At 36.3% G+C, this 16,748-nt stretch overlaps 1 protein-coding gene across 6 annotated transcripts in view; it reads right to left on the bottom strand.

Annotated features, from left to right (window-relative positions):
* LOC131145008 (anaphase-promoting complex subunit 2) overlaps nt 1-14,603 on the bottom strand; it is a 42,741-nt gene extending 28,138 nt beyond the window's left edge. For 4 of the 6 annotated variants that reach the window (XR_009133943.1, XR_009133941.1, XR_009133942.1 and 1 more), the window contains exons 1-11: nt 14,533-14,603; nt 13,970-14,391; nt 13,589-13,678; nt 11,443-11,674; nt 9,798-10,093; nt 9,446-9,517; nt 7,257-7,501; nt 6,372-6,788; nt 6,018-6,219; nt 5,712-5,826; nt 5,520-5,602 (exon numbers count right to left, since the gene is read on the bottom strand). Coding sequence is in view for 2 of the 6 variants with exons in the window: in XM_058094028.1 (XP_057950011.1) it covers nt 5,520-5,602; nt 5,712-5,826; nt 6,018-6,219; nt 6,372-6,788; nt 7,257-7,501; nt 9,446-9,517; nt 9,798-10,093; nt 11,443-11,674; nt 13,589-13,678; nt 13,970-14,391; nt 14,533-14,581 (2,223 nt within the window). In the remaining 4 variants the exon portion in view is untranslated. Of the gene's footprint in view, nt 1-5,519; nt 5,603-5,711; nt 5,827-6,017; nt 6,220-6,371; nt 6,789-7,256; nt 7,502-9,445; nt 9,518-9,797; nt 10,094-11,442; nt 11,675-13,588; nt 13,679-13,969 lie in introns of all 6 variants that reach the window. The other 2 variants (XR_009133944.1, XM_058094029.1) reach the window with 2 other exon arrangements.
* Between the last annotated feature and the right edge of the window lie 2,145 nt (nt 14,604-16,748).

Below are 16,748 nucleotides of genomic sequence, written 5' to 3'. Positions count from 1 at the left end.
AGGTAATTATTTGATAATGTTTTGGGTGACATCATACCCATAAATATTGGTCACATACTCCTTGGTTTTCCTGGTTGAATGATTTGAGTTTGATTCAAGGACATGAGACACGTCTTCACAATAATGGTGAGAAGATTATTTTGAAGCCCACTCTACCAGCCATCCAAGACAAAGGATTTGACAATAATCATCATATCAGAGTTACTCAACTGAAAGATACTAAAAGCAAGGAAAGGCATGTGTGAAGACATCCAAAGTCTTCAAAACACTCCTATTATAGAGTTTGTCATTCCTGAGGTGTTCATTGATGTCAATTCTCAACTCAACTCTCTTTTTTCTTTGGTGCTACTAAATAAACAAGGTTTCTTGCATCACTTAGGCACTATCAAAGAGGCTAAGTTCATTTCTTCTTAATTTCAATCCTTCAACATTTCAAGATTTGGGCCACATTTTTTCCAACTGGGGGAGATTTGATGTAGGATAAGAAATTTGACTATGGCAGACCTTTGTTGGTGACTAATTCATAAATATCGCATCAAGGGATTGTTGTGTTTAATTAATTAGTTTATTGTATTGTAATTTAATTAGTTGTAGGATAAAGTTTTGGGGGTTTGTTTGTGATATATGCATATCTTAGATATTTATTTTGTAATATTATGTATTTGTTGAATAATTGGGTAAAATGGAAGACCTACCATTGACACGTTTCTCCCTCTATTTATAACATATGTCAAGTACATGCCAATGACCATATACCCTTACTAACATAACTCTAGTGCATACAAATAATGCAAAATGACCAAATAACCATAATCACTCCCCCTCAAGCTGCAGCATCTATATCATATGCTCCTAGCTTGTTACATATATAAATTCCACATGAACACCTCCCAAGGCTGTAGTGAATAAATCAGCAAGCTGAAAATCAGATTTCACATAAGTGGTTGTACTACGCTTCTGTACAAGTTTCTTCCGAACAAAGTGGCAATCAACTTCAATGTACTTTGTAGTTTGTCCACTCATGAAAAACCGAGTTGAAGGCAATATGAATTGCAACTCGATTATCACACATCAACTACATAAGCTGAGAATGTGAAAAACCCAGCTCTTCCAAAATGTTCTTCAACCAAACAAGTTCACATGTAATGTGAGCCATAGATCTATACTCTAACTCAACACTTGACCTAACCTCCACAGTTTGTTTCTTACTCTTCCAAGAAACCAAATTACCACCAACAAAGACACAGTACCCGGTTGTGGATCTTCTAGTAGAAGGCAACCCAGCCCAATCTGCATTTGTATATCCTGAAGAAAGGTGTGACCTCAATCCTAATACAAGAGACCTCTCCCTGGTGCACCTTTTGGGTATCTCAAGATGCGAATTATTGCATCCTAGTGACTTGTTGGAGAAGCAAGAAACTAACTCACAACACTAGTTGCCAAATATATGTCTAATTGAGTGACTAAGATAATTCAACTTCCCAACAAGTCTTCGGTACTATCCTAGATTAGGCAACAAATCACCCATATCTAGCACTAATTGTTAAGATCCATGGGTGTATTAACAAGTTTGGGTCCCAACAACCCAATCTCATCTAAAAGATCAAGAACATACTTTCTTTGTGACAAGACTGTCCCAGACTAGATCTCGACACTTCTACCCAAGAAGTACTTCAATGTCTCGAATCATTGGTCTAAAATTTATTATGTAGGAAAAACTTTTGATCCTAGATGCCTTGATCATCATCTCTAGCAATCACAATATCCACATACTCAATAAGAAAAATCCTGCAAAATGGAGTATGACAATAAAATACAGAGTGATCTACTGCACACTGTCAAAAGCCAAACTCAAGTATTACAATACTAAATCAACCAAACCATGATCTGGAGACTATTTTAGACTATATAATGATTTCTTAAGCAAACATACTAAACCTAACTCCCCCCTGAGCAACAAACCCAAGTGGTTGCTCCATATAGACCTCCTCTTAAAGATCACCATGTAGGAAAGCATTCTTCACAACTAACTGATGTAGAGGAAAATGACAAGCAATGGCTAAGGAGATGAACAAATGCATTGAAGCAAGTTTAGCAACAGGAGTGATTGTGTCTGAATAATCCAAACCATGCACTTGAGTATATCCCTTAGCAACAAAGCGGTCCTTCAATCGAGCCGCAAAACCTTCTAGATTTGATCTTCAAGGTATACACCCAGCGACAACTAACCATAGAATTATCAAAAGGAAGATGTACCAACTCCCAAGTATCACTATCATATAGTGCATGCAACTCTTCAATCATTACATTCCTCCACCCATAATGGGACAAGGCTTCAGAAATAGATTTTGGAAGAGCAACAAAAGACCAAGTACAAACAAAATAGTGATATAAGGGTGACAAGAAACCATAACAAACAAAATTCGAGATTGGATGTTGGGTACAAATGCGTTTACCTTTCCGAACAGCAATAGGAAGATCAGCATCTTGGGGATTAGGATCATTTGAGGGGGGGAAGTAAAAGCATAGAGGTGGAAGCTAAAGGAGGATCTCCTCCCTTAAGTCATCGTGTGTATACCTACAAGTTGGGATGATCCAAGCAAATCACGATGAGGAGGATTCAAACTGGATGAAGATGTAGGAGGATTGGGCACAAATATTAGGTTAGGATCTAGAAAGCAAGGTGGAGGAAGGGACTCATCAAGGTCAAGAAAACTCAAGAAATCATAGTAGTATTGTGTAGACTCAAAAAAGTGACATCAACAAAGACAAAAAAATCGATGTAAAGTAGCAATATAACATCGATATCCCCTTTGAGTATAGGAATGCCCAAAAAATATATTTGATAGCACAGAGATCCAACAATTTATCCGTTCCAGGAGTTAAATGATGGACAAAAGACACAACCAAACATACAAGGAGGAAGGGAGAACAAAGGAGCCTTAGGGAAGATAACTGAATATGGGATTTTACTGCCAAGGACAGAGGATGGCATTTTATTGATGAGAGAGCAAGTAGGGAGCATGACATCACTCCAAAAAACTTTGGGGACATTCATTTGATTCAACAAGGTACAAGTGACTTCGGGAATGTGTTTGTTAACTCCACTTTGTTGTGGAGTTTGGGCACAAGATGACTACTAGATCATACCATAATTAATCATATAGGCATTGAATTGGGTACTGATGCACTCCTTAACATTATCACTACGAAATATCTTGACCGGCATGTCAAACTAAGTCTTTATTTGAGAACGTAAGGCACAAAAAATATCAAAAAACTCAAAAGATCTTTCACTAAATACAACCAAGTCATCCAAGAGTAGTCATCAACAAATGTGACAAAGTACCAAAACCCCGACACGACTAGGACCCCAAACATCAAAATGGACTAGCATGAAAGGACTAGCGGCCCATTTGTTGACCCGAAAAGCAAAGTGAACACGATGTTGTTTTCCCAACTGATAAGACTAACACTTAATCCTAGACAAAGAACTCAAGGTAGGAACTAGTTGTTTCAACTTCTCCAAGGAAAGATGACCAAGACGACAATGAATTTGAAATGGTGTAGCAGCAGCTGTGCAGGCAATGGGAGGAGAGAGCAACTCAAAGTAGTAAAGTCACAAGCCTCACATCCTACACCAATTGTCTTCCTCGTCTTGAGATCTTTAATAACCATAGAATCAAAAAAGAAGACTACAGAACAATTGAGTGACTTTGTAAGCTTATTAACTAACATGAGACTAAAAGGGGACCTAAGAATGTATAAAATAGAAGAAAGAGAGATGTAGGTAAATTGTTCCTATCCCCTTAACTGTAGCACTGGACCCATTAGAAAGGGTTACTTGAGGTAGATTTTTAGGATACTAGAGGGCAAAAAAGGGGTTGATTACACTTGTCATAAGGTCAATAACAGTAGAGTCAATAATTCGAAGGACTAGTGGGAGAGGTACCAAATGACATATAGACTATAAGATTACCCTTCTGAGCAAAAGTTGTGGATGCCTGATATTGTAGAAACCTTGAATACTCTTCCTCCAAGACAATTATAGCATGTTGTTCACCTAAACAAGTGCCTAATGAGGGAAACACACTTTTGGGATTTGAGGATGCCATCCCAACACACATACAACCTCAATACAGCAGCATATCAGAAATACACAGCGAATATAATGCTCTTGGAATTCCTAAAGTGAGCTTATGGACCAACCAAAACAACCACAAGTGTCAATCATTGATTCAACCATGAATGAATCACTAACAACCTAATATAACACTGCCATAGCCCCCACAAAATCAATATCCACTGCTCTAAGAGACTTGCCATTGGACTTTACTAATACCAAACAGCAACAGCAGATTGCCATGAGTGCATGGTCAAAAAAGGTTGAATTTTTTAACAAAAAAACATGCCCAATAGCTTGATATTATGGTCTGCGAAAGTAATCAAGACATTCTGCAGAAAAAATGCAGAAAAAGGTGTCTGGAAATTGTCTCACATGCCAACACGTGGGGTCAACACTGCCAGCAGTCAGCTGGCTCATGGGGGCGAGTGAAGGTTTCCTGCGGTGTGGTTTTGCAGGTTACAGATCAGAGGGTTATGTTGGTTATATGGTTGGTATTGTGAAATAGGAAAGGGTTTTGAAGGTTCTGGGAAGGGCAACGACAGACAGGGAATTTTTCGGCAATGGCCGAGTTTGTTGCCAATCCCTAGTCTTGTTTCTAGGCTGTAGGAGTGTGGTTGATTCTCCTATACTGACTGATTTGCATAGGATGTCTAGGTTTAGGTTTTGGTTTGGTGGTAGGGTTAGGGTTTGGTGGTGGTGGTAGGGTTTAGGTTGGATCTTGTTCTAATACCATGTTGAATAATTGGGTAAAATGGAAGACCTAACATCAATGATAGGTTTCTCCCTCTATTTATAATATATGTCAAGTACATACCAATGACCATCATACCCTCACTAACCCACACTAACACAACTCTAGCACATACTAATAATGCTAAATGACCAAATAACCATTAACAGTATCTTTAGTGGTTTATGTGTAATTCTGTAATTTAGGCTTCCTTGTAACTAAGGTATGAAAGCAATTTAAGAATTGGTTATTGCGGAATTTGAAATTGAAGTGAACGTGTGTTATTTTACCCCTCTTGTATCTCCTTTTCTTCCTCATCTTCCTTCTTCCTTTCTTCCCTTTCCTCTTCTTTCCCTTTCCATTCCTATATTTCTCATTCTCTCCTTGGCTATAATTCGTTCATGCCATTCTGCATCAACTAACTGCATACTTTTTACCAACTACATCAAGCATGAACAGCTTCACATAGGCACATTGAATATTTGTAGCTCAAACTCAAAAGATGAGGGTACGGTAAATAATCTCATCTAGGTTCCACTAAAATCCTCTCATCTTAGATAGCCCAAGAAGATATTTTAAAATATAATTATGATAAATTTCAATTCCCAACATAAAATGTTTTAATTGATATTGCAGCTTCACAAAGGTTAGTTACCGACGCACCTGTATTGGTGGCCAAAAATTTGAAGATAAGATAGTAGCATCAAGAATATCCAGAGACACCCCAGTCTCTCCTTGGTCAACACCTATGAATATATTCAAAAAAATCCATGGATACGTATTTTATTTAGTACTGATAGAAAGAGGAAAGACAAAAACTGTTTGAGAGGGGCAAAAAGTAATTTCAAACAATACCTGATTGAGGCTTTTGGCTTATTGTTGCTTTTATATTAGTGTTCGTCCTCTTGGAATCAATCAGATCATTGAGCATAATTTCACACTTCTGCATGCTGCTTTCACCAAAATGTATCTGCAAAATAACATCAAAAATAAAAAAATGTAGCATCCAGTGCACAAGACTCCCACACCATCAGAGGATTTGAGGGCAACATATATGCAGTTTTAAAATTAAATTTCTCTTATAAAACACTGACCGAACTTCAGTTCTGAAGTTCAGCCAAAGGAACAGAGGACCAAAACAGCAATAAACATAAAACTCACCTTAAGGAGTTCTATGGTACGTATCTCTGTGTCAATGTCATAATCAGATTTGTTCAGAAGTTTTTCAGCCAACATAACACGATATTCATTCACCAGCTGATCTTTTGAGCCAATTATGCTGACAATCATCCCCAGTATGTCAACCTTCCTTCGAGTTCCACTACCCTTTAATGGGTCAGCTTCAGCAGGATCAGGCTCCCAGCTAAAAAGGCATAATGTATAGATAGAGAGAGATTATGGTGTGCAACAATCTATGCAATGTGATCTCCTCAAAATGTATTGGGGTAACCTCATAACTTACATAATGTCAAATTAAAATATATTTCATCCACACTCATCACAAAATAAACATACCGTTCAGCATTGATCCATGCTTGCTTGTCATCAATGTTTATGTCATCATCAACACCACCATTCTCTTGATTTTCTTCATCTCTATTTAATTCTTCAAGAAGGCTATCCCCAGTATTCCCAGGTCCATTAGGATTCCCACCAGTACCATCTGTAAGCATGGTCACAATGCATTTTACAGTATCTTTTCTTCCTCTTAAATAATCCCTTATCGGTTCACCAACTGCCTCAAGAAAAACGCCTGCTGGGTCTATAGTCCGAAGTGCTTTAATAGTTGAAACATATTGGTGCAATATATCATTGGTTGAGGCACCTGCCGTAAGCAATCGATACCGTAGTGCAGAGATAAATGAATCAACCAGCTTTGAATGTTGACCAGTATATTCAAGACACTGTTTTAAGTCCTCAATTGCAGGAGAGCTGCAAATTCATAACAATTAAATGTTACTCATCTACTTTGCTAGATTACTCATCCACCACGCTAAGAAATGCATTGGATGCCTAGGAGGTGTGTTGCAAAGATCATGAATATTAATGCATTATGTTGTAGTCTCCCCTCGAAATGCCTGCAGAAGACTTTTTTCCTTTGTTTGCTTGGTCAGAAGTTGTTCTGAATTCACAAATGAATTACCTAGAACAGGGTCCTCCAGTTCAATCAAATATTCTATGACAGATGAAGTCAAACCAAAATTAAGTTCTTATTCCCAGATGGAGGAGAAAATGAGTGTGTGATGCCGAAAATATTTGCCATAATAACAACATGTACAGCATGTCAAACACTAAAGCTCATAAATGTCCTGATATACAGGCTCTTACATCTGAACAGATATTGTGCTTTTACATTCATCTTCTCTTAATTTAATTAAAAATGTAGCAAAAAAGAATTACCTGTCAGGATAATCCACAACAATCTCAAAAAGTTTGGCTATCCTTAAATCTTGCAATGTTTCATAAGCAAAATACTCCAGCCGCAACTGCCATCGAATAAGTCCTTCAGAAGGAGCATCAACTCCAGGATAGCATGAAGATGGGCGTGAGGCTAAAGGTGATTTGAGGCCCAAAGAGGGGCTGTCACAACTGACAGACTCGCCTAGATAAGCAAGGAGAGCATAGAAGAATTGGAGAGGCACAGCCTGCATGGTATACATCCCAATATTATAAGTCATCATAACTAAATAATTACACCACTGTAACTATCAGACATAACATGCTGCAACTAAATAATGACACCTGTAACTATCAGACACAACATGCTGCTTAAGAAATAACATACACAATAATCAATATTCATGCAGATATCTCTTTATGAACAAAACTTCAATAATCTCTCAGGTATTCAACAAGGCACTGGTGAGGAAGCTTAAAGCAGTCTTATTAGTGTATACTGATAAAAATTGACATATTGCTAACGTTATAATAACATGTGTTCTTATGATAAAAATTAGATGCCCAGTACAAAGCATGATTAATGTTACCCATATAGAGCAGTCAGCAAATATGGCCAGTACAAACTGCAAAGCATGGTTGATGTTTACCCATATAGAGCAAACAATCATCCATTGTAATTGCTTTAATGGCATAACTGCATTAGACTAAAGGCTTAGTACCAGTTTTAAGCTGTTTCAGGATATCTAGAACAGGAGCAGCAGCGAATTTTGAGAATATAATTACACTATAGCATCGCTAGACTCTAGAATGAACACACACACACACACAATGCATTTCTTAATAGCAGATTTATTCTTTTTTCTATTGTTCTATAGAGATATATTATATTTGTATTATTAATAAAATATATATGCTCGGTTCAACGTAGAATATTAAAATATTGAATATCAACTTAGGTTTTGGGGCATCAAGACTTGGCAGCAGAAAAAAAATGTGAGATACACCCACACACACACACACCCAGAGGTAGAGAGACAGAAAGAGAGAGCTGCACTTCACAACTTCGCTCAAGTTTCAAAGAAAGATTTGAGTTGCAGGGTGACACAAAGACGAAGACAAATATGGATTTCGGACTTCACAGCCTCAGGCACTATTATTCCACTTCTTTCTCCTCCTCTCCCTCTTTTTTCTCTCTCTTCTCCATAAACTCATAATGTCTAACTGTTTTAGTCTAAGACAGAAGTATGAGATGAAAAGAATTGAAGTTTGTAATACGGGCTGGTGTTCTTAAATCAGTGAGCAATAAGGATGGGAAGAAGTTAATCTGCAAATTAATAGAATTGGAACTGCACTGTCAAACTTTGAATTGGCATCGTGAACTAATAACTCTGCACTCTCTGATTCATGAATTGGAGACTAATTCGTACCCCCCTCAATGAATCAGGTATCTTAGAATCATCGTCTTAAATTTCCATGAAACTGTCGACATTCTGTCAAAATTTCTGGTTTCCATTACCCTCGAAATCGAAATGGCAGTCGAATTCCGTCTTACATAATTTCCGTCAAAATCTCAACAAATCATCTAAAATTTATCGAAATCTCAAAATTTTAGCAACACTCATTGAAATTTTAACCATACAATGAAATTTCCTTGGGATTCAAATGAGAGATTTAGGAGTGAAGTGAAATTTCTCTCTTAATTTATTTTATTTATTTTTTATTGAAACAAAAGATTATTACAAGTGCTTTTGAAATTATATGAAAAATAAACTTACAGCAACATTTTATTTAATAATTCATGTCTAAATTATCATTATTTATATAATAAATAATATTTAAATAATTTATGAATTTCATTTTTATTAACTGAATATGTTTAATGTACATTATCTTACAAATATGTTTGATACACATACTATAGTATAACTTTTCCACCTCATACACAAAATAGATGTATTTAACTTATAACATATTAGTCCTAAAACTTACATTACTATGTTTCACAAAGAATTCCATGATTTACTACTGATTTCCGTTATTTTTTTCAAATCGAAATCGAAATTTCCGTACTTTTGGAGCTTCGAAATTTGAGTCGAAATCAAAATTTAAGACCTTGCTTAGAATACACTGAACAGTATAACAGGAAAAACTACACCATCTTGGGTTAAGTTATTAGTGATTGAAATAACCTGTATCCACTCTTTAATGGACTCTAAAACAGAACTTCTGTAATCATCACCAGCCAAATCATGAACTTTGGCCTGCCATATAAAATGGAAATTGATCATGTCAGAAAAAAAGATATTAATAAGTAAATGCACACAATTAGAAAAAAAAACTGGAAAAAGAAGTTAATACATGATACATCAAGTAGCTTTAAGTATGTGATTATGCTCCTAAAAAAAAAAAAGGAAGAAGAAGAAAGTAGCTTTAAATGTCTAGAAGTCAATGGAGGCTGGACTACTAGACTTAATATTGTTAAAGGGAAGAGGCTGTGCAGAAAGGGAATCTCACAAACCAAGCTGCATAAACAATGCTCACCTTCAAAAGCAAAAAAATAGCAGAAGCATATGCATCTTCAGCCATAGATGTAAATCCAAGACTTCTAAGATCACGAACAACCTTTCCAATGTTCTTCACCAAACTGTTATTCTCTGTAAATTTCCGCTGGCAACAGCCATCATCAATATCCATTTCAGCAGTTCTGCAAGAGAGTTTGTTTCTCTCATCTAGATCCATGTCATCTCTGACTTGGGCCTCACTATCATCTTCACACTCAGCAGCCATGATTGTGCTCAACTCTTCTAACCTCTCCTTGAAATACCAATGCAGTATCTCTAAGAACCGTGTAACACATTTGACAACACAGCAATTAACTCGGTGTATGCAAGTACAAGAGCAAAATTTTCACGTAAACTAAAGCTTTTAAAAGACGACCAGTGTTTACAATCAAGTTGAGAGATTGCATGGATCCATTTTATGCACGTCTCAGAGCTAACAGGTACAATCTCAAGAGAATACGTGACAGGCAGAGAGCCCAGAATTCATGAATGAAACATCAAGCCCACCCCGTGTGGGAAGAGCCTTTTTCAATTCATTTTTCCTATTAATATGAGAAACCTAAGATGGCATAACAATACTTTGATTGGAAACCAAAGTGCCTCATGGTCTTTCAGGACATACAAATATAGTGCACAGATATATTTAGTATCCATTGCGGGCATTTGAACAGTTATGCTGTGAACAAGGCAAACTGAATCAAGGATGAGATATCTCAGAGTTGGCTCTAAAATTAAAAGAATTCAAAAAAAAAATTTGGCCCAAAAATTCATTTAATGAACAATCTCAAATAAGTTGTTGAGTGGATCTCAAATACAGCTCATCTTAAAATTTTAGGGTACTCATGAGCCTGCTAAACACCATAGCTTTCAGGCTTGGGGTCAAGACAAGCTCCAAAACTAGATTGAGCTTCCCTTGTTTTTTTCATTAATGATCCCAAACCAACATCCTATCATCTTATGGTCCTCTAAGTCATTAGATTATTTACCAAATGCATGCATGGATTTTAAGGAAGTAAAACGTTACCTATTATTTGATATTACAGCTTCTTTTAGACTTCTTACAAGATCTACTCATGAACTGCACATATACATATTAGCATTGCTGCATAGTGGTACAATCATTGTAGTTTCCCTGAACTAATGATGTTGAGAAAGAAATAAAGCCAAAGGTAAATAAGACTTCGTGAACATATTAAAGCACATAAATACATGCAAAAGAGTTCAAAAGTCAAATTAATATTATAAAATCATAATGGTGACCAAATAATATCCAAAAGACACACAAATTCAATTAATAATTCACACATCTTCAACTGCCATTAATACCCATCACCATGTTTATAGAGCAACCAACTGTCTTGGACAGCAAGACAAAAACAAGAAGTCTCCAAGAAGCTTTTTCTTTATATGCATTGGAGGTAAATTAACAATTTCCATCAACATGCTTTCAATACTAATTTGATATAAAACAAACTGGGACAATTAAAAAAAAACAGCTGAGAACTTTTGTTCTTCAAATTGAATGGGAAATTGAGATAGCAAGCCTGAATAGTATGCACAAATATCCATAAAATATGCAATTTTCATACTTAAAGAACATTACTAGCTAATCACAATATTTATACCGGGAAAATGCCGAGGAAGACCCGCCATGAGTACTGAAGACACTATAAATTGGTATTTGGACAACGGGAAGACTCTTTTAGCTTCTAAATTGTGTCTTCCCTCTGATATCCCATCTTTGCATGACTGTAAAGCATGAATTAGCATCAACAAACAATTCTCCTGATACTGTTTTTCCAAAGATATCTCTTCCAATGCCTTACATAATACTTGCTGAACACCATGATTTGGGACCTGTGTTAATATAGGCACAGATCAAGAAACCAGCTCAAGTAAAAAAGACTGCAAGCTGTTAAGCACCAAACAAGTTAGCAGTAATAACGAAAGCTAAGAGCTTGCTGCAGCATCAGGAAGAACACCAGTTCTTCATTTTCAATGGTTATAGAAGAAGTAATGATTATTCTATAAAGCAACAGAGTTTGGCTCTATAGCAACTACAACAAAAACTACCACAAGCATGCTTATAACAAGAATTTCTAATGCCCTCAAATCATCAGCAACTGAATGGAAATTTCAGCTAAATTGCAAAATACTAATATCTAAAACAAGTTTTTTTTGTATCAGCAATATAACAATCATCCGTCACCTCAAGCTGTAAAACTGCCAAACCATTTTAATCATTGGCCAAGAAATCTGCCAGCAAATTTTCAGCCTCCAAAATAATAGGGTAAAAGCTGGGAATTTGACCTTTCACTTGAACAAAGTAGCATGGATGAATATTCAACCTCCATCATAGGATGGGAAAGAGGTTTATAAAATCAGTTGAATACAAAAGAAAGGAAGGAGGGGGCAAAAGAAAAATAAATTAGCTGGAACAATGAATTGGGCAATAGGGAGAAAAGGGAACCAACAAATAATGCCCCACCACCCTCAAATAACATATTACAAGTAAAATAATATATATATATATATATATATATATATATATATATACCCTAATGAATGAAGAGGAGGAAAGGGAGCAATGACAAGAACCAATACTAAATATCAAGGGAAAAACTCAAATACTAAGATAACAGATACAAAAAATACAACCATCTTCTATGGGCAATAGTTAAAACATGACCATGTTTAGGCATATACTAAATAAATGGGCACACAGATTTAAAACATCTAACCCTATGATAAATACAATCATTAAGGAATGATTTACCATAAGTATGAGATTTTTGTTTTTCCTTGGGGGAAAATATATAATAGTTTAACAGTTATTTTAGTAGCCATATGTCAAATTTATATGGCCTTTTCTCATAATTAACTTAAAGCTCGCGTTTCATAGCAATAATATCAAATTATTAGTGAATTTGAAAAAATGGGTTTGTAGAAGTATCAGGGGTGGGCCTTGGAACAATGGCAAGGTTGTTGCTTTGTAACTGGTTGGTCACATGTTCGAGTCCAAGGAAACAGATTCTCTGCATAAAAAGCAGGAATATGTTTGCGGACACTGTGACAACCCTCTTCCTACCCTCACAAACATCCTACCCTCACAAAGCGGGAAACCTTATGGCTCAAGGACACCCTTTTGGTTTGTAGAAGCATCGAGAAATAAAGCAAGTTATTAAACAAATAAAAATTATCAAAATGTTTAGAAAGACCTTGAGATGTTGCTTTAAAAATGATGCATGTATAGAGCAAAATCTAAGTATAAAAGCGCACATGAAATTCAAAAGATAGTGTAAACACAACACCCAATGTACAAAGCTCCCACGCCATATCAGGGAGGCCATGATGCACGCAGCCATATCTCTACTATTGGAGAGTTTGTTTTCATGACTTGAAATTGTGACCTTATTTGAGTGGAACACCCTTACCATTGGATTAAGGCCCACCTTCCAAAATGTAAGACCTAGTGCACTAGGCTCTCACGCCATTGTATTTCAGGAGAGCAAGATGTAAAAAGACTTATCTCCATGCTTCGAGAGACTGTTTTCATTGAACCTTTGATGTTCAAGTTTGGATATAATACTGGAATACCCTCAACATGGAGTCAAGGCTGGCACTCAAATTTGAAAGACATTGTGAAGGAGTAAAAGAAATTTGAGGGGCATGAAAGTATCTTCATGTGTAATAAATACCTCGTAGCGTTCAAAATTCAAATAAATCAACTAAATTGTAACAACACGCTGATAAAGGGTCAGACTGCCATACGAGGGGTTTATTATTTTCTAGAACTGCAACATCGCTGAGAGCATCAAAATGCCGCCAAAACTTTGATGCGCCATTTTTCTCAAATGCTTCCTGTAATGGAACAATGCGTAATGCCACAAATAAATGCACAACCATATGCAGTCCAAAAATAAAAAATAAATAAGTAAAAATAAATTGAAACGATTAGGCGCATTGGAATATATATTGTTCATAATTCATTAGTGCAAAATAATTCATCCTTAAAAACGCATTTTTAGATGGAAAAATAGTATGTTGCAAAACAGAGTTTCTGCAAGTTCTAATGAAATTGTCCAATATATATATGACCATTTACTTCAATTAATGATAATGAAATAGAACAGCAAGAGCTTTCGCCTTTACCTCCAGTGAACGAAGAAAGTGATCTTGAACTAGAGTCCCCAGACCATACTTGCAGAGAGTGTGGATATAAGAAACAAACTCTGATCCGACAGCAAGGTCACCGTTGCCGCTAACGAGAGTCTCCGTGCCGCCGCAAAAAGCGGCCCAGCTCTCGAGAATTTCTGAGATGGAGCCGTCGTCGACGGTGTCTAAAAGCCCTAGATTGCACCCTGGGAATGATGATGGCGATGATGATGATGGTAGTGCTTCCATTTCCAGATTGAGGAAAGAGTGGAACGAGAGCTTCAGAGACGCGGAGAAATCCCCTAGCTTGCAGGAGGAGGTCCTGCTCTGCTGCGGAGTTGCAGAGTGAGTCGAAGCTCGAACTCGATTATCTTCAAGGTTGCCGCCACTTCTATTAAATCGTGTACAAACAACGATTTCTTCGTGGTGGTTCGCGAATTGCAAAGACGATCTCAAGTTAGATGATTCATTCTTTTATGTTGTATTAAAAAAAAAAAAAATTTTGCATTAAATTTTAGATGTAAGCAAACAAAAACCAAGTTCAAATATAGGATCCTCACTAGTATGATTGTGGATGTAGTTGCTAGAAAAAGAAAATAATAATAACATAATTTGCCTTCAAAAAAGTAGGTGGGTAGGGAAAAATAGAGTTGGACAAAAATAAAAGGTTAGGATTAAAGAAAAATATACGGAATATGTATTGTTACAATCTAAAAAATAGTACTATAAATATTAAAAAATATATGGACAAAATTATAAAAATTAAGATGATCTTAGAATAAAATATAATGTATGTTATTATTGCATAATCAAAAATGATGATTAGTTATCAATTTTCATTGTTTAATTATCCTACCAATGATGACATGGTAGGTTTAATTAAACTAAATTATTAAAATAGATGTAGGTCGCAGCTGGTTTAGTGATCATGAAGTACAAAATAGCGCTTCCATTCATATTTTTTAATTTGATGATTTTAGGGAAAAGAATATTGCAAATGTTAAGCAAAAGCAACACAGTAATCATGAATATTCCAATTATTGATTTTATCATATAAAATTCATGAATAGAAAAGCTCATCTCGAGTTTAGAGAACGAACATTATTTTAAATAACACCTTCTCTTGGCAGCATCAAGTTTAAATTTTATTTTTGAATTTAGACAAAAAATTATGTAGTATAAATTATATTGATGTTTTTTAGTAATTAAATTTAATAAATCTAAATTCAAGTTCTCAAATATATATTTCAAAACATAACCTTTAGATAATATTTTATATTTTTAGTGTGTAGTTTCAAATATGTCACACTTATAGAGGGTCAAATTATTGAGACCAGAAAGAGGAAAGGTGGACAAGTTAAAGTCATTATCTCAAAGCAACTGATGCACCATGTATGTGTTCAGGTGCAATGTCAAATATATGAGGATTTCGTAGATAAGTTAATTTGCTTAAACTAGCTTATGACAAAACAAACTATTGAGATCGACTAGCCAAGAAGTATGGAAGTAGGCCATGTCTAGTTAATTTTTTTTTAACTATTTTTTTTATATTTTGGTAATAAAAAAAAAATTCATTCATCCACATGATAGAATAAAAGTGGTTTGAGATCAATTGTGCCGCTTATTTGATGGTCCAATACCATCTTCTTCTTTTTTTTCTTTTTGCAAGACCCATTTAAATTGAAATTATCCCCAACTTTACTGACACTCTCTACAATTTCAATTTTAATTTTAACTATTATCACCAATTTAAAATCCAAACTTGAAACCCAAATCATTTGCTTCATTACACCAATGATCTACGAAAATGAATCAAATATCTCCTAATCATAATCAAACTAATCTAAGAATTCATTTTATTTTGGTATGCACATTATTTTTTACTAATTAAGAATTAAGTTCGCCTCTTAAACTAAAACTCGCAAAATGAAAAGACTTGAGTTTAGACACCTACTTCTTGACGAGTTGTTGTGTTATGTGGCTCATATGCTTGATGGGATGCATGTACAAGGAAGAAAACATAGCGAAAATCACAAGTTCTGAGGAGTAGCAGGGAAATTGTCGACGATTTGGCTTTGATCGTTAACGGTTTTGCACCAAAATTCAAACAATTTACATTCTGTATGAAATCATTGACGGTTTGACCCAATCCTTCAACTAGGCCCAGCAAAACGGGTTATAACCCGTCGGGTCACCCGGACCCGCCCATTTAAAACAGGTCTGGGTTTGAGAAAGTTAACCCATTTAATAATTGGACGGGTCACGGGTCAACCCGTTTATAAATGGGTTAAGTGGGTTTGGGTGGGTCACCCGGCGGGTGACCCGTTAATTCGCTGTTTCAAATAAACCCCTTCTCAGTTCAGCCCCCCTTCACTTCACTTCACGGTTCACAGAATCACAATCACACAGTCACACTTCAAAAAAAAAACCCTAAGGCTAAGAGTTCCTAACTCCCTGACCCTAACCTGCGCCGCGCCTCTCCAGTCTCCTCGTCTGGGTCGTCACTGACCTCTCGGCTCTCAGCTCTCACTCTCTTTGTCTCTCGGATTGTCAGTCCTCTCCAACTCTCCTCTCTAGTCTCCAGTCTCTAGTCCGGCAGTCCTAAGTCTCCTTTCCTCTCCTCTGGTGACCGGTGCACTACTACGTGCCGGACTTGCCAGTCGTCGTCTCCTGCGAACAATCCACTCGGATCACTCCACACCTTGAGCAGATCGAGTCATTGACTCCTCCAAGCGCCACAGACCACTGCCACAAGCGTCAATCCCCCCTCTGGCCT

Source organism: Malania oleifera, chromosome 12, assembly GCF_029873635.1.
Source record: "Malania oleifera isolate guangnan ecotype guangnan chromosome 12, ASM2987363v1, whole genome shotgun sequence".
NCBI lineage: Eukaryota > Viridiplantae > Streptophyta > Magnoliopsida > Santalales > Ximeniaceae > Malania > Malania oleifera.
The sequence above is the reverse complement of the archived record's forward strand: the minus strand, read 5'-3'. Positions and strand labels throughout refer to the sequence as shown.